This window comes from Danio aesculapii, chromosome 23, assembly GCF_903798145.1.
Source record: "Danio aesculapii chromosome 23, fDanAes4.1, whole genome shotgun sequence".
NCBI lineage: Eukaryota > Metazoa > Chordata > Actinopteri > Cypriniformes > Danionidae > Danio > Danio aesculapii.
This window is the reverse complement of record NC_079457.1, coordinates 23,668,114-23,695,113: the sequence shown is the minus strand read 5'-3', so window position 1 is coordinate 23,695,113 and position 27,000 is coordinate 23,668,114. Positions and strand designations below refer to the sequence as shown.

At 36.5% G+C, this 27,000-nt stretch overlaps 4 protein-coding genes across 4 annotated transcripts; 1 reads left to right on the top strand and 3 right to left on the bottom strand.

The window, feature by feature from the left end:
* Positions 1 to 271: 271 nt before the first annotated feature.
* On the bottom strand, positions 272 to 3,450 carry tmem82 (transmembrane protein 82). The gene is made up of 7 exons (XM_056449303.1): positions 3,060 to 3,450; positions 2,860 to 2,946; positions 1,967 to 2,039; positions 1,657 to 1,834; positions 1,155 to 1,572; positions 639 to 820; positions 272 to 538 (listed from the first exon to the last, which is right to left on the bottom strand). The coding sequence occupies exons 2-7, from the start codon at positions 2,942 to 2,944 to the stop codon at positions 458 to 460; spliced, it is 1,017 nt and encodes a 338-aa protein (XP_056305278.1). The 5' UTR covers positions 2,945 to 2,946; positions 3,060 to 3,450; the 3' UTR covers positions 272 to 457.
* Positions 3,451 to 3,516: 66 nt separating this feature from the next.
* On the bottom strand, positions 3,517 to 6,165 carry LOC130217232 (sulfotransferase 1B1-like). Its single transcript, XM_056449302.1, has 8 exons — positions 6,021 to 6,165; positions 5,668 to 5,823; positions 5,465 to 5,593; positions 5,295 to 5,392; positions 5,083 to 5,209; positions 4,904 to 5,004; positions 3,812 to 3,992; positions 3,517 to 3,698 (listed from the first exon to the last, which is right to left on the bottom strand). Exons 1-8 carry the CDS (start codon positions 6,148 to 6,150, stop codon positions 3,586 to 3,588), a joined length of 1,035 nt encoding a protein of 344 aa, XP_056305277.1. The 5' UTR covers positions 6,151 to 6,165; the 3' UTR covers positions 3,517 to 3,585.
* A 1,299-nt stretch (positions 6,166 to 7,464) lies between these two features.
* sult1st5 (sulfotransferase family 1, cytosolic sulfotransferase 5) lies at positions 7,465 to 16,166 on the bottom strand. Its single transcript, XM_056449304.1, has 8 exons — positions 15,342 to 16,166; positions 14,282 to 14,433; positions 12,206 to 12,334; positions 12,021 to 12,118; positions 11,821 to 11,947; positions 11,129 to 11,223; positions 7,747 to 7,927; positions 7,465 to 7,645 (listed from the first exon to the last, which is right to left on the bottom strand). Exons 2-8 carry the CDS (start codon positions 14,418 to 14,420, stop codon positions 7,533 to 7,535), a joined length of 882 nt encoding a protein of 293 aa, XP_056305279.1. The 5' UTR covers positions 14,421 to 14,433; positions 15,342 to 16,166; the 3' UTR covers positions 7,465 to 7,532.
* Positions 16,167 to 18,541: 2,375 nt separating this feature from the next.
* Positions 18,542 to 25,453, top strand: szrd1 (SUZ RNA binding domain containing 1). Its single transcript, XM_056449454.1, has 4 exons — positions 18,542 to 18,661; positions 21,363 to 21,412; positions 21,493 to 21,762; positions 23,757 to 25,453. Exons 1-4 carry the CDS (start codon positions 18,611 to 18,613, stop codon positions 23,869 to 23,871), a joined length of 486 nt encoding a protein of 161 aa, XP_056305429.1. The 5' UTR covers positions 18,542 to 18,610; the 3' UTR covers positions 23,872 to 25,453.
* The last annotated feature ends 1,547 nt before the right edge of the window (positions 25,454 to 27,000 follow it).

The following is a 27,000-nucleotide window of genomic DNA, read 5'->3' as shown; positions in this document are numbered from 1 at the left end:
TTAGATTCAAGTTCAGTTTAACTGCGTTGCTTTGTGCTTGGCTGCTTCAAAAAAAAAAAAAAAAAAAAAAAACCCGACTGAATTCAGTTGTTACATGCTCAAAACACAGTAGTTATTTAGTTAGTGGAACTGCTACCTTTTACAGTGAATGACAGTAACTATTTGAATGCATGGAAGACTTGTAAAGGACTAATTCTCCAATTCTGTTTTCATCCAAAATAGGCAGAACTTAACATTGTGGCAGTGTTTGATGATGTAAGACAAATCTGAATAAACAAAATTATGTATTTATTATGATGATGGCATTCATGTTTTTTCATGTAGCCTAGTAATAAAATAGTGACAGACTAAAGCATTCATAATAGGAAGGACAAAATAGCACATATATCTTAAATAATACCTAAATGTACATTATTTAATATATATAAAGGCGAATAGTGTGTGAGGTTTCATAAGTTCAATCAAATTTTCCCAGTTTCCTATGTTCTCCTTGGTTACCAGGTCTTTTAATTGGTCCTTTAGGCTCATAGCTGGTATGCTGCAAAATACAAAGCATGTTTTTTTTACATTGAATGCTCTAAATATTTTTTCAAATATATGCTCAGGAGAGATCAGCAAATGCAATCGTTAGCTCTAACCTGATATATGACTTCCAAGAGGTCTTGAGATGGTAACAGACATGCAGCTTCACCAATAAAGCAGATTAAAACATGGAGGACATCTGACCAAGTTCCCACTGTAATCAGTAACACGAAAAGCCCACCTAGTCGCACAACAACTGTGTTGACAATCTGTTGACCAGGCTGTTGCCTCCGATCCTCTGAAAGAATGATTATACTGATTAGACTCAAATGATGGCATCAAATTTACTTGGTGTTGTTCAAATGTTTGGTGACTGCTTGTTTTCCCAGGACACAATTAATTGTTTGATAAATGTTGTTCTTTTGAACTTAAAGAATCAAGTTAATCTGAATACTACTGACTGCAAATTATTTACTATAATTGGAATAATTTACTTAAACAATAAAACAAAAAATTATTGATCCTAAACTTTCTTGAAATGTATGATATTCAGAATTAGTTTTGTTTCCATGCCTCTATTGGAATTCTAGTAAAAAAAAAAATTATTTAGTCTAACCATTTGCTCGTCTTACCATTCATATACACAACTAGAAGAGAGTAGCAGATTGTGAGTGGGGTCCAAAATCTCAGAGCCTCAGTGGTTGAAAGAAAGTGTTGGTTTATGTTGGATATGGCAGCAATTCCAGATACACTAAAAGTTATTATTAAGGCGGTGCAGAGCCAGGTTAATATTGAAGTGCCAGTGGTTAGGAGTCCAATGCATAGTCCACAATAACGTTGTGTGCTGTGTATTGGATACATTGAATTTACATGCCGCCATACTCTACTGCACCGGCTAGCCAAGAACCAGCTTAGTCCAACTGCTAGAAGAAGGCTTAGCCAGCCTTGTGGTGCCCCCTCATGGAGGAATTTAAGGCTGCAGGTTAGTGCGCAGCCCAGGGAGAACTGGCACTGGACAAGTAGCAGTAACACTGGGTCAATTATTGAGTCCTAAACAAAAAGAGCAATATTTCATCTAAATTATAAGCTGTCAGGCAGAAATATATTTAAAATCATAAATAATTTTGTCCATACTGATCCTCCTGTGATTCGCGCTGAAATGGCTCTGAGGGAGAACTCTAAAACCACCAGTGATGCAACACGAGATCCCACAACAGAAAGAACCGCTGTGAGGATCCAAAACTGAATTTTCTCTGTTAGTCCACCATTTAGTTTGTTCTTTGGTTTAAGGTCTTTGTCTAGATCTGCAATACTTAAAAAAAACAACAGACATGTGAAACTTACAAAAACTTTAACACAAAACATTGTCTCCATCCATATACCTCTATTGATATCAATTCTAATCAGTTAAACGACATAGCACATATTTAAAATGAATATTTACCTCTGTGCTTCAACAAACAAGAATGTTTTTAAAAGATTACGAAGGACCCAGATTCCACAAGCACCCACAAGACCTGTGATAAACAACATAATGTATATTATGTGATTTGATTTTTTATAGACCATAAACCTGGAGTGAGTCGATTTTAGTGTTTCAGACTTCTTTTTTAAAAAACAAAACCTCAAAATATTGATTAAACAATGTCATGCTGTACATGTCAATGTGAAACATCTATATTTTGACTTGATATGAAATTGTTCAGAAGAATCAGTAACCATGTTACATTTGATTATACAGTTAAAATATTAAAACCTAAGGCTTATGGCAATATATGAAGAGTTTAGATGCAAAAACCTCTAAAAGCCATCTGATATTTTCTTCTAAAAGTAGGATTTCTCTCCAACTCCTGTGTGTAGGCTCAGTCATTTTACTTTTATAGTGAGAAATAAGTTATTTACATTTCCTTTAAAGTGAAATAACTGAACACAAACATAGGAGGCTGACAAAATGGTCATTTTAGGAGAACATTACAGATGGCATTTAGAGGTTTTTGCATCTGAACTCTTCATATAAATATTTACAATGGTGATTTATTAGGGGTGCACTTATGATCTCTTGATATTAATATTTAACTGAATTATATTTTAGTGGGTATCTTCTGTAAATCATAGTACAAATGTATGACAGACATTAAACAGAACACATTATGAACAGAAATATTTTAAACCTGCATTCTGATGTTTAAAGTAGAATCTCTATTAGATTATCTAGATGTTATTAGATATTTTTTTGTAAATAGGTTACGTATTGGCAAAAACATTTCAATGTTATGACAATACGTTAATTCCTTTAATATTTGACAGTTGTAACAAATCATTCTTTTCATGACTCACCTTGTAAAACACTATGTAAAGGAATAGCATTTGGTGTTAGCCAAGTGGGAACACTTGGTACAAACCAAGAAAGGAAGGACGACATGCCTATGAAAGTGAGATTTGTTTAATGCGTCAATGATTTGTTCACATACTAGTTAAATTGGCCACATACACAAACAAAATAAATCGTCAAAATTAAAATCATCAATATCACTGACCTTGTTTTGCTATATTCAGTGGCGTTGTTTGCGAAGCTCACTCACGGAAGAGCTTTATCAGGAGCATTACATGAGTTGGAGGTTTGGCAGCACAGGTTTAAAGGTCACTAGGCCTTGATCACTTTTTACAACTGTGTGTATATTTGTATCTTTACAGACACATTCTTTTTTCAATAATGGATTTATTTTTTATTTTTTTGCTATTGAGTTAAAGCCATTAAATTTATGCCCTTTGATGGGTATTATTTAAATTTCAGTTAACAGATAATATGTATACTGTATATCCCAGAGATATGAAGCCAACTGACCTTTATACTGGATACAAGAGCTTTGAACAATCAACATCTACCACTCATTCAGTATTACATTAATATGACAAATTGTTGTCAAATTAAGTACAATAAGTTACACACAAAAGGACTAAATTGTCAACACAAATAATAACATAATTAGTATATTTATTCATTCAGCAGGCACTTTTATTCAAGTTTCATGGACTATGAGAAAGACACTCCTTTTCACTCTTTCATATAGTGAAGCGTATTGGAAGACGCCAATTCTTCATCATTGTCTGGTAATGTTTATCAAATACAGCATTCTCTACAGCACTAAAGCGATTCTTCCAGTCTCCAACCTCACCTGTGGGATAAAATAAATTCAAATCATATTACAACACCAATTCAGCAGCAATAAAAATTTAAAAGTTTAAAAAGGTATCAAATAAAGGTTAGACTTAAAAAAATTAAAATTACCTTTTCTCATGAACTGAGAGGCTGTACGATCAAATATTGTGTCTGGAATGGTTGAGTAGTTTGCCATGGGGTTTTGTTGCATAGTAGAAAATGTTGTCATTTGGACAATATGATTTATTGTTGATTCTGATAACTGTCGTCCAAGGAATTTAGCAATATTTGTCACTTCACGAGCAGGGTCCTGAAATTATAGCCAAATTATACAATATGCTCAATTTTAAACTTAATATTTCAGACATTTAGGCACCAGAATGTTAATAAGAAAATAAAATTAACACTAATCAGCAGAATTATGATGACCACCTGCCTAAAACATTATAAAAATCCACTGCCATTAAATATAACTCATCATACCAGAGAACATTTTTTTCATTGCTCCAGGGTCCAGTTGCAACATTTAGGTGTTTTTGATGGCAGACTGCAGTCATTATAGGCTCTCTGACTTGACTCCAGCTACATTAAATGAAAAAGCCTTTGTTGTGAAGGTTTTTGGTTTGACCATCTTTGGACCATTATTGGTGTAAATGCTCACCACAAATGAGGAGGGGACAACTTACAATACCTTCAACCCAGATCTTAATATGCCCCTTTAGAGCCACCATAAAATTTTGGCTGAATGTGTTCTCTTGAAATCGCATTGAGTGTGGCACGGTGGCTCAGTGGTTATCACTGTCGCCTTACAGCAAGAAGGTCGCTGGTTCAAGTCCCGGCTGAGCAAGTTGGCATTTCTCTGTGGAGTTTGCATGTTCTGCTCGTGTTTGCATGGGTTTCCTCCGGGTGCTCCGGTTTCACCCACAGTCCAAAGACAAGCTTTAAGTGAATTGGATGAATTGGTGTGTGTGTGTGTGTGTGTGTGTGTGTGTGTGTGTGTGTGTGTGTGTGTGTGTGTGTGTGTGTGTGTGTGTGTGTGTGTGTGTGTGTGTGTGTGTGTGTGAATGATAGAGTGTATGGATGTTTCCCAGTACTGGGTTAAGGCAGGAAGGGCATCTGCTGTGTAAACATATGCTGGGATAGTTGTCGGTTAATTCCGCTGTGGCGACCCTCGATAAATTAGGGAATAAGCTGAAGGAAAATGAATAAAATCAGACTGACCTCTTTCATGTCTTCAAAAAACATGTAATGGATTTTTTCATTTTTCTTTTCCTTTTCCCTCCAGTATCCTGTCACATGGTCAAACCAAGATCCCCATACCACTAAAAAAATTAATATTAGGAGATAATTAAAATTGTCTGTCTATACACATTTAATGAACAAACTGCAGCATGACTCACATTGTCCTGTCATGAACTTCTCCAGATATTGTTCCCATGGACCAGGCTCTGGCTGGCTAAGATTCATGCGGTCAAAATGATAAAATGAAACCACATTGTCTTTCGGATTACGGGCCACATATATAACCTTTGGAGAAATGAAGGTATTTTGGGCATTTAGGTAATATAATGTACACTTTTAAGTGCTTCACACAAAACCTTTTTCTTTTAACCTTGCATCCAGCCTCCCAGAAAGAACGAGGCACAAGTTGAATTGGAAGATGGGTTTTAACAACACGAGGGGGATCCATAGTCTCCAGCTTAGTTATACCTAAAACAATATAAATAAATTAGAAACTATATATATATATAACCAAGCCGTTTTTGTAAATATGAAACATACCTGCGTTTGAACCATCTGCCGCGGTCATCTCTAAAAACGGCATGCGCACTTGAGTGGGGGCGCGCTTACACTTTTCAACATCACCATCATTCAGAATCAGATCCACGATTTCCTGTGTCCATGTAGTCCCTTTAACAGACGAAATGGCTATTAAATGATTATTTAAATAGCATTTTGTTGTCTGCAGCGGTTTTGTACTCTACCTGCTTTAGGATAAGTGGCTATGAGCAAATCATCCTCTGACGCCTGGAACTGTTCCACTCTTGTCCAGTACTTCACTATCCGCTCTGGGAATGGGACACCCTGAATTTGGCCAATAGTTTCGTTTGTTCTCCGGCTCATATTTTCCGAATAACTATCTGTAATTTAATTCGTAACCATTTTAATATTTGTCCACCAAAACAGATGATAGCGAGTTTTATATAAGAGCTTGTGCCTCTATAGTTTCGTTCCTTATATGAGCAGCCTATAACTTTGCCTGACCTATATAGCCGATGATATTGCTTTAGTAACTAAGAATACGACTTTTTATTATATTATTATTGTTAGCAAATACCTTGAGAACCTTGACCTGAAGCAGACAGGATACGTGATAGATGTGTTTTGTTGGACTGGTCTGAACACTTTCTACGGCGCAACGAGCTGCGCAGTGACAGTCTGCGCACTTTCGATATGCAACCCGGCATGACATGTCAACTTACATTTTACTTAAATGTATCTTCTGTTCTGTTTTTATGTGAACTATAGCCAGTCCATCACCTCTAGTTCATTAGATGTGCTCGGATGTGCCAATGACATTTAGTCAAATAAATAATAATCTTAACAAATAAAAATTACGACTAAAACTGACTTAATAATTTAATTTACAAGACTGATTACTTTTAACAACTGAATGTAGGCCCTAGTTTGTCTATAGCTAGTGTGCTAATCTTTCTGTAATTATTTATGAGACCTGGTTATGCCATAGTTTTTTAGCGTCTGTCCCTCTCTGAGCATTATATGCACAAACAAAACCCAGTATTTTTCTGATCATTTGAATGCACACTTTCTCAGGAGCTTTCCCATGCCTATTCTTTCATTTGTTTCCCTGAACTAGCCAATCAAGGTAGTCAGACTCACTAGAAACTAGTACATGGGCAAGCTTTGAGCCAACAGGTGTTTGATTTGAGGTGGCCAACAAATACAGAGGGGTTACTAAAATAATTAAACAGAATGAACACCTGTGTAAACATTAAAGCGACAATCTGTCTTATGTCACAGCTTAACTGATGGTTTACTGATATTAGTATAAAATTATAATATATAATTAGTCATTTTCTGTAATGTGTCTGAATGCCACAGGCTTGTACTATAAGCACCCAGTTGTGGCTTCTGATCACAAACAATGCCATAAATGCTAATAAATATTAATAAGTATCTAAGCTCAAAAACATAAATTTGTTATGATAAGACAATATTTGGCAAGAGATACATTCATTCGTTCATTTTCTTTTTTAGCTTAGTCCCTTTATTAATCAGGGATTACCACAGCGGAATGAAATGCCAACTTTTCCAGCAGATGCCCTTAAAGCCCAACCCAACTCTGGAAAACACCCATACACACATACAATATAACCAATTTAGCTTATTCAGTTCACCTATAGCGCATGTCTTTTGACTTGTGGGGGAAACCGCTGTGAACACAGGGAGAACATGCAAACTCCACACAGAAATGCCAACTGACCCAGAAGGGGCTCGAACCACTGCGCCACCATGACGCCTGGCAAGAGATACAACTATTTAAAATCTGAAGCATTCAAAAAAGAAATTAAATTAAGAATATTGCCTTCATATATATCAAACTTATGTTCTTAGCAATGCATATCACTACATATAAAAAAGTGTGATAAATTTATAGTTTACAAATTGTCCTAATGGAAGATGATCTTTCCTAAATATTCTAATGATTTTTGACATCACAACAAAAGTCTTGGAAATTGAACTGCTACCACCCATTAGTATTATATTAATATATATTGTTGGCAAATAATGTACAGGTTGACCCAAAAATAAGCATATATGATGTGTTTTATATAGTGAAGCGTATTGGAAGAGGACAATCAGCCATCATTCTGTGGTAATGTTCATCAAATGCAGCATCCTCTTCAGCACTAAAGTGATTCTTCCAGTCACCAACCTCACCTGTACAATATCATAAATACAAACAATCTTTTAAAAACCCATTCCATAGCAGTAAAAATAAGCTGCACGTCCAATTTTACCACTTCATATACTTTCCTCACCTTTCCTCATGAACTCTGAGACTGTACGATCAAATTTTGTATCTGGGACAGTTGAGTAGTTTGCCATGGGGTTTTCTCGCATAACAGAAAAAGTTGTCATTTGGACAATATGATCTATTATTGATTTTGATAACTGCCGTCCAAGGAATTGAGCAATGTCGCTCACTTCACGAGCAGGGTCCTGAAATTATAGGTATATTATACAAGTTGCTAAAACTCAGACAAAAATTCTTAGATACCTCAGGGCTCCAGACATTTGATTAGAAAAATAAATACACTGATCAGCCAAAACATTACGATCAACAGCTTAATACAGACACATTCCAAAATTGTTAATATTATTGACATTAAGTTCTTTATTTTTTATTTTAAAACGCCAACTTTCTTATGTTCTAGATTCTCAAAGTGAAATATTTCTGATTGTCATCACTTACAAAATGACAATTTCAATATCTCAAAAAATATAAATAATTTAGAATATATAAAAGATTTGCACTGGACTTGTGTCGATGATAATGCTCATCTGTCAATTCAGTATCTTCCTCATGATTGTAGTTGCATGTTATTAACTACTTGTGCTCATTCTCCTGCATCTAACAAAATGATTTCAATGCCTGAATCCCAACTAAACTATCCAGCTCTTAATATATCAGGGGCCTGTTTCAGTAAAGAGGTTCAACCAACTCGGAGTTTAAACTTGAACTCTGAGTTGATTTACAGAGAGATTAAAAACTCAGAGTTTTCGATTTCAGAGTAGCGGATCAGAGTTGGGTCAATCAACTTTGAGTAGACCAACTCAGAGTTAAGCGCGCACACCACAACTATAAAAAGGCAATATCAATGGAGCGCAGATATTACGAGTGTCTATGGCAACATCTTAAAAAAAGAGATCACCGTTTCTTTCTCCAGCTGAGTTTGATGTGCTCGTGCAGAGTTATAGCAAATATGACCATATATTTTAAAAAGCAACACCACTGCATCAGGGAAACAGAGACAGTTAGCATGGGAAAACAGCTGCTCAAGTTAATGCGTAATTTTACATTTAAATATTTAAGTATAACAAAATAAGTAATGTTATGTGTGACATTTATCATTTTTTTTACACATGTTCCCACTTTTATACACTTTTTAATGGATTTAAAAGTGCACTAGTGTGTCAGCCTTTTTTATTGATCAAGTGGTAGAGGTTGATATGACATTTAGAATGTGAGCAGAACAATACGTTTTAGAAAGAATAATAATCCCATTAATCTAGTAACAGTACATGTCCCTGTCGAAGGTCAGTGAATTTTAACTGATAATTTATAAAAAATGGACAAGCCATTCTCGTATGTGACTTTGTTCTTTGTGTGACTGAAATGTAGGCCATAGCTATGTTTCCATCCAAATATATTAATTAAATTGATGTGCAAAACTGGAATAACGCAGATGTGCGAATAAAGCAGCGTTTCCATCCAACAAATCGAAGAGAACAAAATCGTCACTTCCTGATTAAACGGGCACCAAATATCAACAGTAAAAACAAAATTTACTGTGGTAGAAGAAGCTGCGTCAATCTTTTCTTTATTTAATGAATGTAGGCTACTTGCGCCTCAGAAGACAATGCTGACACACAATGAACGCGTGGTGGCGTTTGAAGCCATGAGACGCGGAGAACAGACTCTCTTGACACGCTACAGACACTCTGGAGGTCATTAATAATATAATAACATTAATACTGAAATGGTTAAGGGGTTTTAGAATGAATGACCCAAACAACATTTAAGATGAGCTAGTGTGCTCAGCCTGCTGGTTTGTCCATTCACACATGTTTTCATCATCATATGATCTCTTATAACAAACCTTTTTTTAATGCACATACTGTAATTTGTTCAGTAAAAGTTAGTTAAAGTTAGTTAAAAGTTAAAGTTACCTCTCTTTCAGAAACAGGCCTGACTTACCCTGCGTTCTCGAGTTTAACAAACCTGCCGTTTTGAAACGGAAAACCCAGACTTTCTCTCATTTCAGGGTTAAAATACTCTGAGTTTTCACTTAACCTCCTTTCTGAAACGGGCCCCAGATGTCATCATACCTATTGGGTTTTATTATGAAGTGTTCTGTGTTGTTTCCCTTTGTTCCGTCTATTTGCTTCCTATCTTTGGTGTCTTGTTCATTTGCTTGTGCTAAGTGCTATTGGTCTATTGAAGTCAAGCCTGAAATAATTAGCCTAAAAAGTGCAACGGCTAATGCTAACACTGTCTCTGTGGCAGTATGCAGGGAAAGAAACCAAAAGCCACTATGTGATTGGCTAAGACACAGGTGTCAAATCCCAAAAAAAAAAGGAAAGTTAAAGCTTGGTGAACTCTGACCTCTGAAATCGCATCACGTGACAGCATGAGACCAATCTTAGATCAAAACATGACCTCTCTGGACAGAAATGTAAAATTTGGACCCACTTACTTTTTAAAATGTCTAATCATCTTGTTTAATCCCACCCATTTTCACAGCGCCGTACAACAGAATATCGCATGCTCAAACTATAGTGTGACCGCAGCTTTAGTGTGTTGGGGTAGAATTGGATCTAAACTGTGCAAAGCTGTGGCCCTCCAGGAACTGGATTTGACACCGGTAGGCTAAGACAGGCTTCATGTGACGAAATTAGTGTTATGGGTTTTCCAATAGTTTTGCCCCATACTGTAAGAACACTTCTAGTGGTCCCCTGTCTGTCTCCATAATTATGCTTGTGTGTTAAGCTGCGGTCACACTGGGCTTTTCTCCCCATAGACTTCCATTCATACGCACGCGAATGCGTCAGACCGGAAACGCAAGGTCATGCGTTAAGTTTTGCAGGTTGCTGCGGTGCAAAGTTCAAGCTTGGTGAACTCTGACCTGCGAAATTGCATCACTTGACTGCATGAGACCAATCGAGGATCAAAACATGACGTCTCTGGACATAATTTTAAAGCATGGAGCAATTGCTTGCTTTATTAGATGTCTAATCATCTTGTTTAATCCCGCCCCTTTTCGCAGCGCCGCACGACAGAATTTCGCAAGCTCAAACTCTAGTGTGACTGCAGCTTTACCCTGTTTACTTAAGGCTCCTCCCCCTTGTTACCTTGTTTCTCACTGTGTATTTATACCCTTGTCTGAGTTCTCTGCTGTCAGTTGTTTTAACTTGTTAGATGTCTGCTTGGAGCCTAAAGCGTACTGTTTTGCCCATGTTTCTTGTGTTTGTTCTCATTTTTGGATATAAATAAATCTCTATTGCACATGGATCTCTCATCTTGTCTTTTCTTAACCTCCTTTGTAACTGTAGATGATCAAGAGCATTTGTCTCATGTTTGACTGGTCATACAGTTTTTACTTTACAGTGTCATATACATTTTGTAGAAAGCAGATTTACCTCTTTCATGTCCTCAAAGAAAATGTAAAGTATTTTCTTATCATGCCTTTTCCTCCAGTATTCTTTCACGTGGTCATACCAGGATCCCCAAACCACTGAAAAAAAGGAAGTCAATAGGAGTTTAAGCAATTGCAATGTCTAAAATTTGTCCCTTATTGACATTTAAAGTCAGTTGCTGAGCCTTTTTTTCAGTATGTTGATGTATATGAAACTGAAATGGAATATTAAGAAAGGGGCGAGGATTTCGTTGTGCACATCATTCCCTTGAAGCAAATTAACAGTAAGAGGGCATTAGCCCTGTTGGCATTAGCTGAAGGACCAAACTTTGAATCATATAGTTAGACTTTTACTTAAGATTAGCAAAACAATTTTTTTTTCAGTGGATTAACTTGCACACATTAAATGTCCACCTAAAGCAGGGGTTCCCAAACTCAGTCCTGGAGGGCCAGTGTCATGCAAGGTTTAGTTCTACCCCCAATCAAACACCTGGGCTAGCTAATCAAGCTCTTATTGGGCTTTCTAGAAACCTCCTTGCAGGTGTGTTGAGGCAAGTTGGAAAAAATCTGCAGGACAACAGCCCTCCAGGACCGAGTTTGGACACCCCTGACCTAAAGTATAACAATGTGTGCTAGCAAAATAAACATTGCCAATTTGCACATGGATTTTATTGAACAAACTGCAGCATGACTCACATTGTCCTGTCATGAACTTCTCCAGATATTGTTTCCAAGGACCAGGCTCTGGCTGGCTAAGATTCATGCGGTCAAAATGATAATAGGAAACCACACTGTCTTTCGGATTACGGGCCACGTAAATAACCTATGGAGAAATGAAGGTTACTTATTGTTAGATTTTTTTTCTTCTAATATTTCATATATCTTCTTCTTTTAACCTTGCAACCAGCCTCCCAGAATGAATGAGGCACAAGTTGGATGGGGAGATGGGTTTTGATAACACGAGGGGGAACCATAGCCTCCAGCATGGTTATACCTAAATTTTTACACAATGCAAATTATTTAAGATGCATAAAAAACAATTTGTAAAGTTGCCAAACGGTGTCTGGTTCTAAATGAATACCTGCACTTGGATCATCTGCAGTGGTCATCTCTAACAACGGCATGCGCACCTGAGTGGGGGCGCGCTTACACTTTTCAACATCTCCATCATTCAGGATTAGATCCACTACTTCCTGTGTCCATGTAGTCCCTGTTACATATGATATGACAACCTTTTAAAGGAACGCTCCACATTTTATAACTTAATTGAGTTTTACCATTTGAATCCATTCAGCTGATCTCCAGGTCTGGTGGGAGCCCTTTTAGCTTAGCTTAGAATACATTCAGTCATTCATTTCCTTCAGCTTAGTCTCTTTATTTATCAGGGCTTGCCACAGAGGAATGAACTGCCAACTTATCCTGCATATGTACACAGCGGATGCCCTTCCAGCTGCAATCCAGTACTGGGAAACATCCATACCCACTCATTCGCACACATACACTACGGCCAATTTTTTTTTTTCAATTCACTATAGCTGTGGGGGAAACAGAGCACCCGGAGGAGAACATGCAAACCCCACACAGAAATGCAACTGACCCAGCCGGGACTTGAACCGGCGACCTTCTTGCTGGGAAGTGGCTGTGCTAACCACTGAGCCATCATGTCACCTAACCCAGGCTCATTCTGAAAACGTACCGCTATATACATTTCTGGAGAGCGCCAAATACGTCCCAGGAGCTACGCTTTTTTGCAGTTTTTGATTCCGCGAATCCATCAGAGGCCGCTTTACACGCTTTTTCAGATGTCAAATTTCTCTCACGAATGCCATTCACACCTGCTGTTCTCGCGTAAATCTACCAGAGGCCGCTGTAGACTGACTAAATGACTGACCGACCGATCAACTGACCCACCCTCCTCCTTTCCTAAACCCAACCAATAGTGTTTTCAAAAGCACAGATTGACCCGCTCACCCACTTCCCTAAACCCAACCGAAAATGGATGTTTGCCACGTGATGTTTACCACGTTTTCAGATTTTCCATATTTTCACGCTGTTATTTACTTGTTTATTTTATTTTTTGTCTTACCTGCTTTTTGGAGCGGTTTTTTGCTGGACTTGAACCCCATCTCTGCATCTCAAGTCTGCTGACTACATGGTGAGCTAACAGGACGAACTGGTAACAGTGGAAAAGCTGCCCATATGGTGGTAAGCGGTCAGCTGGTAAGCGTGAAAAGGAACAGCATCATACCGCCCCGCAGCGTTTGTTTTACAGACAAAATGTAGCCATACATACATCTAGATATATAATTCGCGATCTCCAGAAAGGGCTACGTTTTCAGAATGAGCCTATGTTGGTGTCGCCCCTTAGCATACATTATTGAATCAAATTAGACCAGTAGGAAATTATTAACACAATTTTTTGAAATGTTGGAGTGAGATGCTAATAGTCTAATCCTATTTAATGATTTATGCTATGCTAAGCATAGACCGGGAGACCTATGACAGACCAGGAGATTGGCTGAATGAATTTTAAAAAATTGTAAAACTCAACTGTTTAATGACACTGTTTTTAGGACACCTGTAAAATGAGCCTATTTTCAAAAAAATGTGTTCTTTTACATCACACTGTGTTGTTTATTTAGATTGTTGTCAATTAATTTTTACAGTAAATTACCGTATTTCATTAAATTATAGATGTAATATGTCTGTATTTTGAATTATCAACATCTACACATCTTTTGTTAGACAGATAGACACGTTAGCACAGCTATATGCAAGTGGTCACAAGCAACTTTTCTCAAAAAAGTGTATCAATATATGGAAGGTGCTCAGTGTCATTCACACAGCTCCTAAACACGCATGTGTATGGTAACACGCATAAAATTAAAGTCATAAAATAAACATTGTTTATCAACATTAGATGTAACATAAATCTCCAATGTACATAACTGATGGGGAAACAACTAAAAAGATCCATAGTAATGTCAACAAAAAACATAAAAAGTGATGTGTCATGCAGGGAATTCTGGGAAAGTCAATTTACGGTTATTCGCCGTATTAAGGAAACATACTGTTAACCATGTTACAGATTTTTACTGTAGCATTTTTACAGTTTTTTACTGTTGAAATCACAGCTGTTTTTTACAGTGTACTGTACCTGCTTTAGGATAAGTTGCAATAAGCAAATCCTCCTTTGACGCCTGGAACTGCTCCACTTTTGTCCAGTATTTGACTATCCGCGCTGGTAATGGGACACCCTGGATTGGACACATCGCTTCATTTGTTCTCTGACCCATATTTTTCTTATAACTAGAGTTGTGATAAAACAAGCATTTTAATAACTGTTCACCAAAATAGTGTACATGGGGCATTATATTCAAAACTTTTAGGTCCATTAATTTAATCACTCACTGTGAGTTTTAAAAGACTGTCTATTTTAGATCTAACAATGTGTTTTTGTAGCTAAATGAATTCGATGATTCAGGAATCTGCAACAGTCAGGTTTCAAAGCGCTCACAGAGTGGCTCAAGTGTTCAAGTTTTAATTCCAAGTTGTATGTGGATGATAATAATGCAGCTTTTGCAACACTGGTCACATGATGTGTTATTATGTACTGCTTTATACACATTCAGCCTCGTGGTAGCTGCACACTTTTTACTATATACTTAATCCCCAACTTCAACTTTAACCCAATGTTTTACAGATAATTTATTATGAGAATGCACACTTTGTCAGAAAATTTCCCAAGCAAATGATCTAATTTTATGTTCTTTTTTCAAATTTGCATCTATAAGGCCGCCTCAAGCCAAACTCTTAGCTTCTACCTGAACAAGGTAATCAAGCTCTTCAGACTCACTAAAAACCAGTGGAAACTCCAGTTCAAAAATAAGTTGAATTGAATGAATGGCTATGCTGTAAAAATATATTAGCAACATTTTCAGCGATAGTCACTGCTTAGATGCCCTTACAAAAAGTTTATTCAAGTGTGCTATTAGTATACTACTAATGTTTACTACTGTTATATAATACACTTAAAATGGTACTTTTATAAATTAAAAAGTTGTAAGGGCAAAAGTTTTACTCAAAAGTATACTCACTCTCATAAAACTCTCAGAATTTTCATCAATTGTCATTGTCTCTGACACAAAACAGAACAGAAAAAAGTGGCAAAAAGACACAAAAGGTTTCCACAAAAAGCTATTTTAGAGCATACTCACCAGTAATTTGTACTCTTCTGACTTCTGAGATGTGTCTGAATCTTTTACTTTACATTAGGCACTTAGTTGTGATTAACCAATGTTGCACAAACCAGTTAAAGTAGAAATACGCACGGTAAAATATAGTCTCTGCCTCAGACGTCACACCAAGCACCACCCACAAAACATCTGATCCATATTTGGCACACATTTCTGAAAACCCTTCAGCAGATTTGAAGTCATTCTTTGATTGATTTAAATATACAGGATTTGCAGGAATTGAATGTGCAGGGATCTTTACCAGTCAGCATCTAAATGTTAAAATAAAAAGAACCTCCCAGGTAGCAAAGAATTTTGGCCCAGATTTGGCATAAATCTGGCACAGCAGGCATTCATTTGGCACTGGCATACAGCATGTGGGCCAAATATGTCCCTGGTTTGGAAGAGGTGGTCTTAAAGGCTGCACACAATACTTGGGCCAGATGTAAATTGTAGTATTTGGCCCAGATGTTAATAACTGATATGTGGGCCATGTAAGTTTGGCCTATCTTGACCCACATTTGTTCATTCATTCATTTTCTTTTCAGCTTAGTTGCTTTAATAATCAGGGGTCGCCACAGCAAAATGAACCGCCAACTTATCCAGCATATGTTTTATGCAGCGGATACCCTTCCAGCTGCAACCCATCACTAGGAAACACCCATACATTCCCATTCACACACATAGACTACGGACAATTTAGCCTACCCAATTCACCTATAGCGCATGTATTTGGACTTGTGGGGGAAACCGGAGCACCCGGAGGAAACCCACACAAACACAGGGAGAACATGCAAACTCAACACAGAAATGCCAACTGACCCAGCCGAGGCTCGAACCAGCGACCTTCACGTGCCACCGACCCACATTTAAAATAGGTTTTTATTACATTCAAATTAAAAAAAAATCTACCAATCAGGTCACTTCGAGAAAAAGCTCACCCATAGCACGCCTAAAGCGCAATGATTAATGAGTTTATCAATTTCATTGCAGTCGTTACACACCAACATATCTGGCCCAGTTCGGCCTCAGTTATGAATTATCAACTTGGCTGAGACTTGGCCCAAATATGGTCCATGGTTAGCCCTTTTCTGGAAGCCAGACCCGGCCCAGTCATGTACTGTAATTCACTGCAGCATGTTGGCCAAGCAAAAGCTGATTGTGTGGGCCAGAGCTGGGCCAGAGATATTTTGCTATAGGCTGTGATGTTTACATCAATAACAATGCTCATTAATAGTGTTATATTAAGCACATCATTCTTAACTGTGCGAGACTCCCTTCATAATATTTTAAAAAGCATCTTGAAGCACTTACATGGAATCTAAATGAGAGATTTTAACTTACACATTGGTTGGACATTTATTATGATGTTCAGTTCTCAAGAACTGCTAGCTGGATTTAAAGAATGGCAAGATATGCTTAAAACAGATGTGATGTATTGGCAAGGCTGTGGATGAAGTGCACACCATACATTGTACACGGGTGAGTAACATTCTTGGTTACATTTCTGGGTTTTAGTCAAAAAGTATGCAAGGTTCAACCAAAACTGCTTCAACCTGCATGACGTAAACATAGCTCCAATTGTACAACCAAACATCAAGAATAAAGATAAGGGTGAGAGTTCCTCGTGATCAGACAAATGAATTGATCCACTTAATCTAAGCCACATATAATCTAGATAATCATAACCTGCAAAAACATCCGTTGTCTTGAGCTGTTTTGAGGAATTTTATCAATTCCTACTAGGTGTGTGACTTAAATTTGGGGAAAACAAAACATTTCACATTATAAACACATTAAACATTTCAACAGTGCAAGACCCCAAATTCAGCACAATTACCATGTTATTTATTATATTTCTGCCCTAAATGTGTTTGGCTAATCAAAACTCTGAGTCCTAGAAACACCAACTTTGGCAGGACCCGCTATTCGGGTATAGCACACATGCACAGGCACTCACACGCACGCACGCACGCGCACACGCACTCACGCGCACACACACACACCAATCAGACCATAGGTAGAGCTATAATGTTGTTACTGTTGTCTTTATATCAGCTGAACAAGTCTTGTCTTTCTCCTGATTTCTGGCAGCAACAAAGCATTTTCAACAATAGAATTACCACAGAACATATCACTACTGGATATTTTCCTCTATTTTTTGTCTTTGTAGTAAACAATATGGCATCACAGTAGACCAGCAGCCATAAAAATACTCAGACCAGCCCATCTGAGACCAAAACACATGCCATTTCAACCAGGTTTTTTTTACCATTCTTGATCTTCGTTATCATCTTGACCATGGATTTGATTAGCCAAAATGCTAAGAGTTGCCAACCCAAATTTTCTTTTAAACTTAGTGTTTTTCTCAGGCCCCTTTTTTGCAAAGGTTCAGTAATTTCACAGTTATGGTGACTTTGATTCATTCATTTTCGTTCGGCTTAGTCTCTATTTCAGAGGTCGCCACAGGCTAATGAACCGCCAACTATTCCAGCATATGTTTTACGCAGTGCATGCCCTTTCAGCCGAAACCCAGTACTGGGAAACACCTACACACTCAAACACACACACTACGGCCAATTTTGTTTGTTCAATTCACTTGTATACCATTTCAATATGGTGATGTCATTGGCCCATGAACATGTCCTGCTTGTTATCAAACTATTTCATAACTGTAACAAGAGTCAATTCAACCATACCTTAATTATGTGGCTCTTTTTGGATTCTCGGAAGCTATAGAAATTAAACATGTAAAACAGGAAATACGTTGGGACATTGTTTTTGTTTACATCCCTCAAAATGGTTTAGCATGTCTTTGGATTCTGGGGAAAACCAGAGCACACAAAGAGAACATGCAAACTTCACACAAGAATGTCAACTAGCTCAGTCGGGACTCGAACCAGCAACCTTCATTCTGTGAGGCGACAGTGCTAACCACTGAGCAAGGTTCTTTTCATTTAAAGTGACATAACAACACAGGAGGCTAAGAAACATGTTTCTTTTAGAAGGAAATTTATACGACACTAAAAGGTGTATGCATCTGAACTCCTCATACAGTAGTGAAAATATTGGTTTGTTTGGAACTTTTTGTAAAGTTTTTGTACGTTCCTCAAACGCTTGCCTATCCTCCTTGCAGCAGGTGGCGCTACTGTGCAAGATTTCGCCTCTAAGCGGCTCACAGACGTTGTAGAGGGAAAATGTGCGTTAGCGTGCGGACTGAGGGAAGCCCCTAGTTAGCCAAGAGTGGAAACATGGATGATGAGGAGGTCGCCGAGAGCTGGGAAGAGGCTGCCGACAGCGGGGTAAATATACGACAGCTGCGCTTTCCTCTCGCTTTCACAAAGTGTCGTTTCAGTGTGGAGAGCCTCGCATGGAGCATTAGGCTGATTCATACCACTGGCTTCATGCTAGCTCGCTAGTCACGCCTGTGTATGTAGAGTTGGGAGGTAGGCCGCAGTTAAAGGGAAACTGGTCCCAAAACAGATGTTGTGGGGTAATTTTTACTCCAAATCACTTGATGAAAATGGAGATGACAGGCGGTGTAATATCGCGTTCGTGCGCCGTAAATAAACTGTGTTTTAAGGTGATGACATAATGAAACCAAACTGGCTGCTAACTAATGCTAGTTAGCCGGGTAACTTCTGATGAACATAAAGGAGACAATCTTTCTTTGCCATCGCGTAAGAAACCAAAGATGGCTGACAAACGGGCCGATACCACTTGGGTGTCGTAGCGAAATGACTGTAACAGTGTCGTTTTATCATGTGTCGAGTCGATTTTATGCGAAAATTGGATTTGGAAGCGGCGGAGTGTGTATGTGGGATAGTCCACATTCAGACAGTCAACAGGCGGTTCTCTGAAGTTTCAGTTTGTCTCGGGGTTTACTGTAAATGTTGTTCCGGGACAGTGTTTCTGTCACATTATTATAGTTTCTCATTATTATTATTTGTTGTGAATTAGTGTTAAAATGTACGATTTATCCAAAAAGGACTGTTATGGTAAAGTGTGGGTCTTGTAAATGGTGCGGTTTGAGGACTGAGATGAAATGTAATATCAGTGCTAGTATGCGCACAAATAATAATATAAAACAAGTATATTTGCACACTTCATGGTGAAATAAAAGACTACAATGTTTACAGCCAGTCTCACTTTAATTGCTTTTTTGCTCAATTAGTAGGAGAATGAGATCTGTGACTATTCTGCTTACAGGTGTTAGATATCAGAAAATTGCATTTTTAAGTTATTTATGTAATTTTTAAGATAATTATACGACTAATAAAGTTTTTAGATAAGAATGCTTCATTAATACTCTTATCCAAAATGTTCTGATCACAAAACATTAACTTTTTTTCATGGTTAAATCCCTTGAAAGTTTGATTTAAGTGTTATTAAATTAATACAATTCAATTAATCTCTGGTTAAGGATCCTAAAATAATCGCAAACTTCTGTTCCTTTGATACTCGTTCATGTCTCTCTCTCTACACTAGGCATGAGCTGGTATAAGGTTCGGATGGTATAATAACCTTGGATAAAAATATCACGGTTTGACGGTATTGTGATTACTGCTCTAAAATATATTCTTTTTAAATGTCTGGGTAAAAACCAAAAACTTTTCCCCCTTTGAACACAAAATATTTTATTTTGAGAAACATTTATAATATTTTGGAGCAGTAAACATGTCAGGCTAAATAGTTCAAATGAATCATTGACTATAATTTAAAATGGCATCTTTGAATATCTTTTCTGCTGGAGATACTGCTGTCCTAAAAACAAAAAAAAAAATGTGAATAAAAAAATCTTACACATACCGTAGGAACGGTATTACAGAAAATTTTGGCGGTTTTAAAACCTTGACTTTTCCAAACCGCAGTATACATTGAAAACGGTTATCGTCCCATGCCTACTCTACACACAAAACTAAGGGGAACATTAAGATGCTACATGAAGATTGTCAGTTTCACAAGATTTATGGTTTATAGTTTGTGCAAAATGTCATTTTTGTTTGATTTTGTAAACTGCTAATGACTTTTCCCCCCAAATATATAAAAAAAAAATTTTCTCATTAGTAATTTGCTTTAAATTCGTCTGCCAAATGGTTGAATGTAAATTGTCAGAAGTGCTTGTTTATTGAGGTAAAGTTGGTTTTATATTCGCACATTCGTTCAGACAACTTGTGACACGCTCCCTATATAGTTTACCATGGTACTTTGAATATTCAGTCTAAAATGGTATGTAAGGATGACTTGAAAACAACATTAGCACTATATATTTGACTGTGAACAATGTTGGACTTTGATAGTCGTTTGTTGCTAATATGATTTCTTTATCTAGAATTTGCTAAATAAAACTTTTTCTGAAAATGTATTAAGTAGAATAACTGATTTTTAATCATACTTGAAAACATTTGTTATGATTAAGTGTCCAATTTTTGTGTGAAGCAAAATGTTATCGGTCCTTTATAGAATAAAACAAATACTAACATTTTACTCAGACCTATACCTACTAAATCCAGTAAATGGCAATCAAGTGGTCTCATAATATTTTACATAGCTGTATAATACTGTAATTGAGCAGCATGTGATAGATTGAGTATATAGCAGTGTATAAATAGACCAGAACTAAAATGTGTGTAAAGAAAGGACAGAATTGTGCTATTTGACAGAAGTCTAAACAGCTTCCCAAGTATCGTACTTTCTCTGAGTCTCAGTGATTCAGCATTTGTCATGTAGTAACTTTATGCTCTATAAACATACCGTTCCCCCAAGTGTTTAAAGAAACCTCATATTGTCTACTTACTCAAGCAGCACTCTGTAATTCGGCCCTGCCATTAATTTAGCCGCTGCACTAAGGATGTATAAATAACTCTGTGAAATTGAAACTTGCTGTTGCTTCAGAAGCCCCTCCTTATCACGTCTCATCTATTACTGTTTTGTAAGATTGATTCATGCTATGTTATTCCTGTCAAATGTTAATAAATTTTTATATGTTGACTTTGAACTTAGGAAATGGAGAGGAGACTAGAGGAAAAACTTAGAATCAGTCAAAAAGAAAGGTATGTGTGGTCATCCCTGAGATTTTGTTTTGCTTAGTGTGCTTTTTTGTACTCTAATCATTTTTTTAATGATCTATCAGACTTTCAAGTGGCAGTTCGAGCCGCTCTCCGATGAGAACAGCGATCGTAATTCAGGACGATTCCCTCCCCGCCGCACCCCCACCTCAGATCCGTATTTTGAAGCGACCCTCCAGTAATGGATCTTTAGGATCATCTGCGCTGCAGACTCGACCCTCCCCGCAAGTGAAATCCTTAGCTCAGCGAGAGGCAGAATACGCAGAGGCAAGGAAGAGAATCCTCGGCAGTGCAACTCCTGATGACACGCCACAGGAGAGACCCAACTCAGACCGGTAAAAATACTGACCCAAAAAATATAGAGGCTCTGGCAGCTAATACTGATTTTAAATGATCTTGGATAAACTTTTCCATGGATTTTCTCCATGAGATCTCTATATACAGTGCTCAGCATAATTAAGTACAGCCCATTTTGAAAATTAATATTTTTATCCATTTCATATTGAATATAGGCAATGTATTTTAGTGCATTTAAACAAAACAGATTTCCTAAACAGATATATTTATTAACATAATATTTTAGTCACCAAACATATTTAGAAATTGAAAGATAATACAATTAAATTCAATCAAAATATTGCAAAATAAAAATTACAACCTACACAATTAAAAATTAAAAATTTGTATTTAATATTTTTGTATAACATAAATTTAGGTGTACTAGTTTTTGGACTGTTATTGTAAGTTATTTTGTTAGATAAGCTCCAGCTTTGGCTTCAGTACTGACTAATCTAATGTATACACACAAATATAACATTGTATAGCTTCCTGTTAAAAATATGAATTTAAAAGATAGATTTATGAGAGGTGTGCTTATGCCGAGGACTGTATGTGATTGTACAAGGCTACAAGGTACAAGGTGTCTGCTTCCTTTTTCAGCAGTGCAGGATCTGGAAGTATTTTTCCCATAAGGATTTTACACTGCAAAAACTACTTTTCTTTCTTAAGAGTTTTTGTCTCATTTCTAGTCTAAATAGCTAAAAATTCTTAAATCTAGAAGCATTTAGACAAGCAAAAAACATTGTCTTGTTAGAAATATGTCAAAATTGAGTTTTTTTTCTTAAATCAAGCTTAACAATCTGCCAATGGGGTACGAAAAATTTTATTTAAAAGCGAAAACTAGAATATTTTTCGCTCACCTTATTGGTTGATTACTTAGCTTGTTTCAAGGAAAAATTCTCTTACTTTTGACTTAATATTTTGCATCTTGATTTAAGAACTTTTAGATATTTGGACTAGAAACAACTTGTAAACTTGTAGAAGTTACAAGTTCAATTACAACATAATTGCATAACAAACTTTGATGCGATGCAAAGAATTATATGAAAATCTGACAAAAAGTGTACTTAACAGCTAATGAAGGAAATAGCTACAATTCCAGTAGTATTGTGACTGACAGTCCAATGAGAAATTTAAAGATACATTTTTAAAAATATGCAAGTGTGTATGTATATATATATATATATATATATATATATATATATATATATATATATATATATATACAGTACATCTAAATAAGAATTATGAGGCTGTAAGAACATTCTCTTTGTGCCATTTGCAATGCTTCATAGGAGTATGGCTGAAGTGCATTGTGAGCTGTTACTCTAATTGATGGATTTTTTTTAGTATAGTTAGGGCCAGACAGAATCTAAGGACATTTTTTGCTATTTCTGTGGAGAATTTTGTAAAAAAAATATCTCTACATAATATAAGTGAACCGAAAATTTATCAGCTGAAAATGTTATGCCATTTAATGAAACCTCAAATTTTTGTGGCTTCAGTGATTGTAAGGCTACTTTTTTAAATCTAAAAGTATTACCTGCTTATTTTGAAATGTATATCGTTATCGTTTAATATGGAAATTAATTATTGAGATTGCATTTTTGCCATATCGCCCAGCCCTAGCATATACTATTATTGCGATAACGAGAGTTTTTCATTGCGCAGTCCTAATTTCAAATGTGTATAAAGTTGTTGTTTTTAAACTTCCTGTTCAAAAAGACCATAAATAATTATTGTAATCTCTGTGGCAAAAATAAACACAAGAAAGAAGTACTTAAACTGCTTAAATTGTGAGTATTTGAGTGTACGGTTAAAAACCAAGCTCAGAATCAATTTAAGAGAGAACAGCAGTGCATTTTTAAAATCTCAAAATTGATTTCCACCACAGTTCTCTTCTAGAACTAAGGCTTCAGCCATAACTGCTGCCAACAAAAGGCAAAGTGATTTGATTTGTACGTTTTACACATTGTCTATCTTCAACCAGATCTCCACGCGGGAGCAGCCATACACTTTCAGAGGAAAACAGACCAGGAAACCATGTGGTTCGACAGCCAGCAGGTCCAGACGGTACACAAGGCTTTCACCACCAGCGCAGATAGGAATAACAGCCTTTCCTGGGAGACCAGAGGAGGCGAGCAAGGGTCTCCCAGAATAGGGTTCAAATTAAAATCATTTTTATCAATATTTAGGATGTGGGATGTTCTTCAAACAAATATTAAAAACCCTCTCGAATCCAGCACAGCCCGTGTGGAATGTACCGGGGGAAAGATACACGATCTAGCGAAGCAGATGTTGGAAACTTTCCCTGCTTTTTACACTGTGATGAGGACCTCGCCTCCGGACACTGCTCACTGTGATGTCCAGCCCCAATGAAATCCCTTAAAAATCAAACGAAAACGGAGAGAAACGAAACCGAACTGCAGAACTATCGTCCCTTCCTCAGCCTATCACCTCATGTAAGCAAAATCCTCTGAAAAGACGATCGAGACGGAAGAAAACAAGCGTGCTAGAAGCGACGAACGAAAGGCACCAGCTTCCTTCAGCAATAATTCTAGAAATCTCACCAATTACTCAAACCTCCCTTCCACAGTTCTGTCAAGCTTTTTGTATTGCTTGTGTTTGTCTTTTGTTTTAATTTTGTTGGTTATTACCGGTCTGCTAATTGCCATATGTTTTTAAATAGGTAAGGAAGGTATGTTGTGGAAACTCGAGCTGACTTTCTTTATTGTTTACGGTTATCTGTTGTTGTTTTTCTTATGTTTTATTCATGGGTCTTCCTCTGACTGTCCTGATTTCTACAAAGTAAAATGAATAAAAAACAAAAAAACATTAGTAGAGAGTTAAACGAGTGCAACGAAATCACATTTTAAGCCGTTTCTATGCCTTTTATAATATGATTTAAAGGTAGTCATTTTTAGATCTGTGCATTTTAACGGAAAAGATGAGTTGTGTAAATATTTGTCGTGCTGGGAGGAACTGAAGAAAGTGAAACGGGGTGAGATGAAAAAACAAAACAAAAAAAAAACAGGTTTTGCTGGCTCCCCTCGTCTCACTTTCTTAAATCTGCTGTTGGCCATTTTCTTTTCTCTCTCTTTTTGATTTATTTACTTATGTAGGAACTCAGGTTGTTGTGAGGAATTATGAGCGAATGAATGAAGTTGTGTATTGCTGGATAGGTTTTTTTAACTGAATGATGGTGCAATGTTAAGCGTACACGATGAAGTATGGCTTCAAGATCATTTGAAAACACATCTATGACTACAGAAATATCCTATAAGAGTTTATTTAACGTTTATTGAAACCTAAGAGACGTGTGTGTGTGTGTGTGCGCGCCGCACCAGTGGCTTAACTAAGCAACTTGTTATTGAAAGTGTTAAGTCAGTTGATCTAGTTGCTTTGGCTCTTGCAATACAGTGTCTACATATGAGGAGCCATACTACTACTTTTCTTGACTGTAACTCCCTGCTTATTTCTTTTTCTAATTTACTTCCTTTTCTGTGCTGTCCACGAATGAAAACTCCTGCAGTTTATGGAAATACCCTTTAATCTGACGTGTCATCGTTCACCCATTGTGCTGTAAAAAATCAGACCAGACGGGTTTGTCATGCCCTGCCTGAACACAGAAATCTGCCTGTAAATACTTTTCAAAATGCCCATTTAATAAAGACTTTTTAAATAATGCCTCTGGATACTGTTTGGTAAATGTATAATTGGTTAATCTAATGTTAATCCATTTTTTAAATGTGACTGGACCACAAAACCAGTCATAACCGTCAATGTTTTGATACTGAAATGTATACATAATGTAAATGAGCTTATCGTTGACTTATGGTTTAGAACAATTTTTGACTGGGCTATCTACTTTAAAGTGTATTTGAAGTGCTAAGCAAGGCATATAACTAATAACAAAGATTGTTTTTATATATTCACATTAGGGCTGTACGATATTGAATAAATCTAACATTGCGATATTTTTTATTTTGCAATATATATTGTAATATTTAATGTGATATTTCACTTGATTAGTTGAATAGATCCTTGTAAAGAATCTTATTATTTTAGATTGATTGGGAAGATTCTGTAGGGGAGTGCAAAAAAATTCAATAAAGAAAAATATGCTAATTAAATAAACGGTTTTATTTTCTGAAAAGTCTGAATGTATTCAGGTCTACAATTGAATAATCCAATGTAAAATAGTCCTGCATAGTCTTAGTTTTATTAACAATTCTATGAAATTAATCGTTATTAATTCTTCAAAGTTACAAACGATAGATTTTCTTAAGCCTGAATGCTTTTAAAACCCTCACACAGTCACAGGCCTCAAAAAATAATTTGCAAAAAGATCAATTATAATCCAGACTTATTGTTGCATATAATCGCGATGTGACTATTGCGAATGATCTTATTGCAATATCGATGCTGAAATGATATATTGTGCAGCCCTAATTTACAGTAGGAAATTTACAGTACCTTATATTCTAACAATTTTGGCAACAACAAAAAAGATCTGTAATTTTGACCCAAGCAGTGCATGTAATTTTACCCAAAATAATTTAGCTTTTGCCAAAAATATACATGTAAGACTTGCTTTGTGGTCTATGGTTATAGATGGTTTATTTTTAAATTTTCTCTGACTTCCTGTCTTTATCGACATCTAACAGTTTACAGACACATGATGCTAGTCATTGCACAACGATTACGCAAATGATTATTACTGCATGATTAGAGCAAACTTTAAGTGCAGTTACTGTCATTACAGTGTGGCAAATTGATTTGCTCAAAGAATCATGGTCTACAGGGAAAAGTTTGGTTTTTCAGGGTTTGTATATATAGGCTAAACACTTAAAACTGCTTAAATTTTCATGTATTTTCAAGATCTGAAATCTCTTGGACTGGACAACGTGAATCACAAAATTACTTAATATACTTTGAATTGGTTTATTATATTATTTAATTAGTAATTCAGATTAAACTATATTATAAACAATTGGATGTGAAAAATTTAATGCAGTCGTGTTGTTTTTGTAGCACGTCTGATTCAAGAGGTGTTTGCGTAACACTTTTCAAAAACAACTAAAAGCTTTCATTTACACATTAACAATGTTTTAGAGGCTTACAAACTTTTGAATGTTTTCAAATTGAGTATTTTTGAACATGACACCATTATTATCCATGAGATTCATATTCAAATAAATGTAAATTTAGGAAACCTGTATAGTAGAAAATTT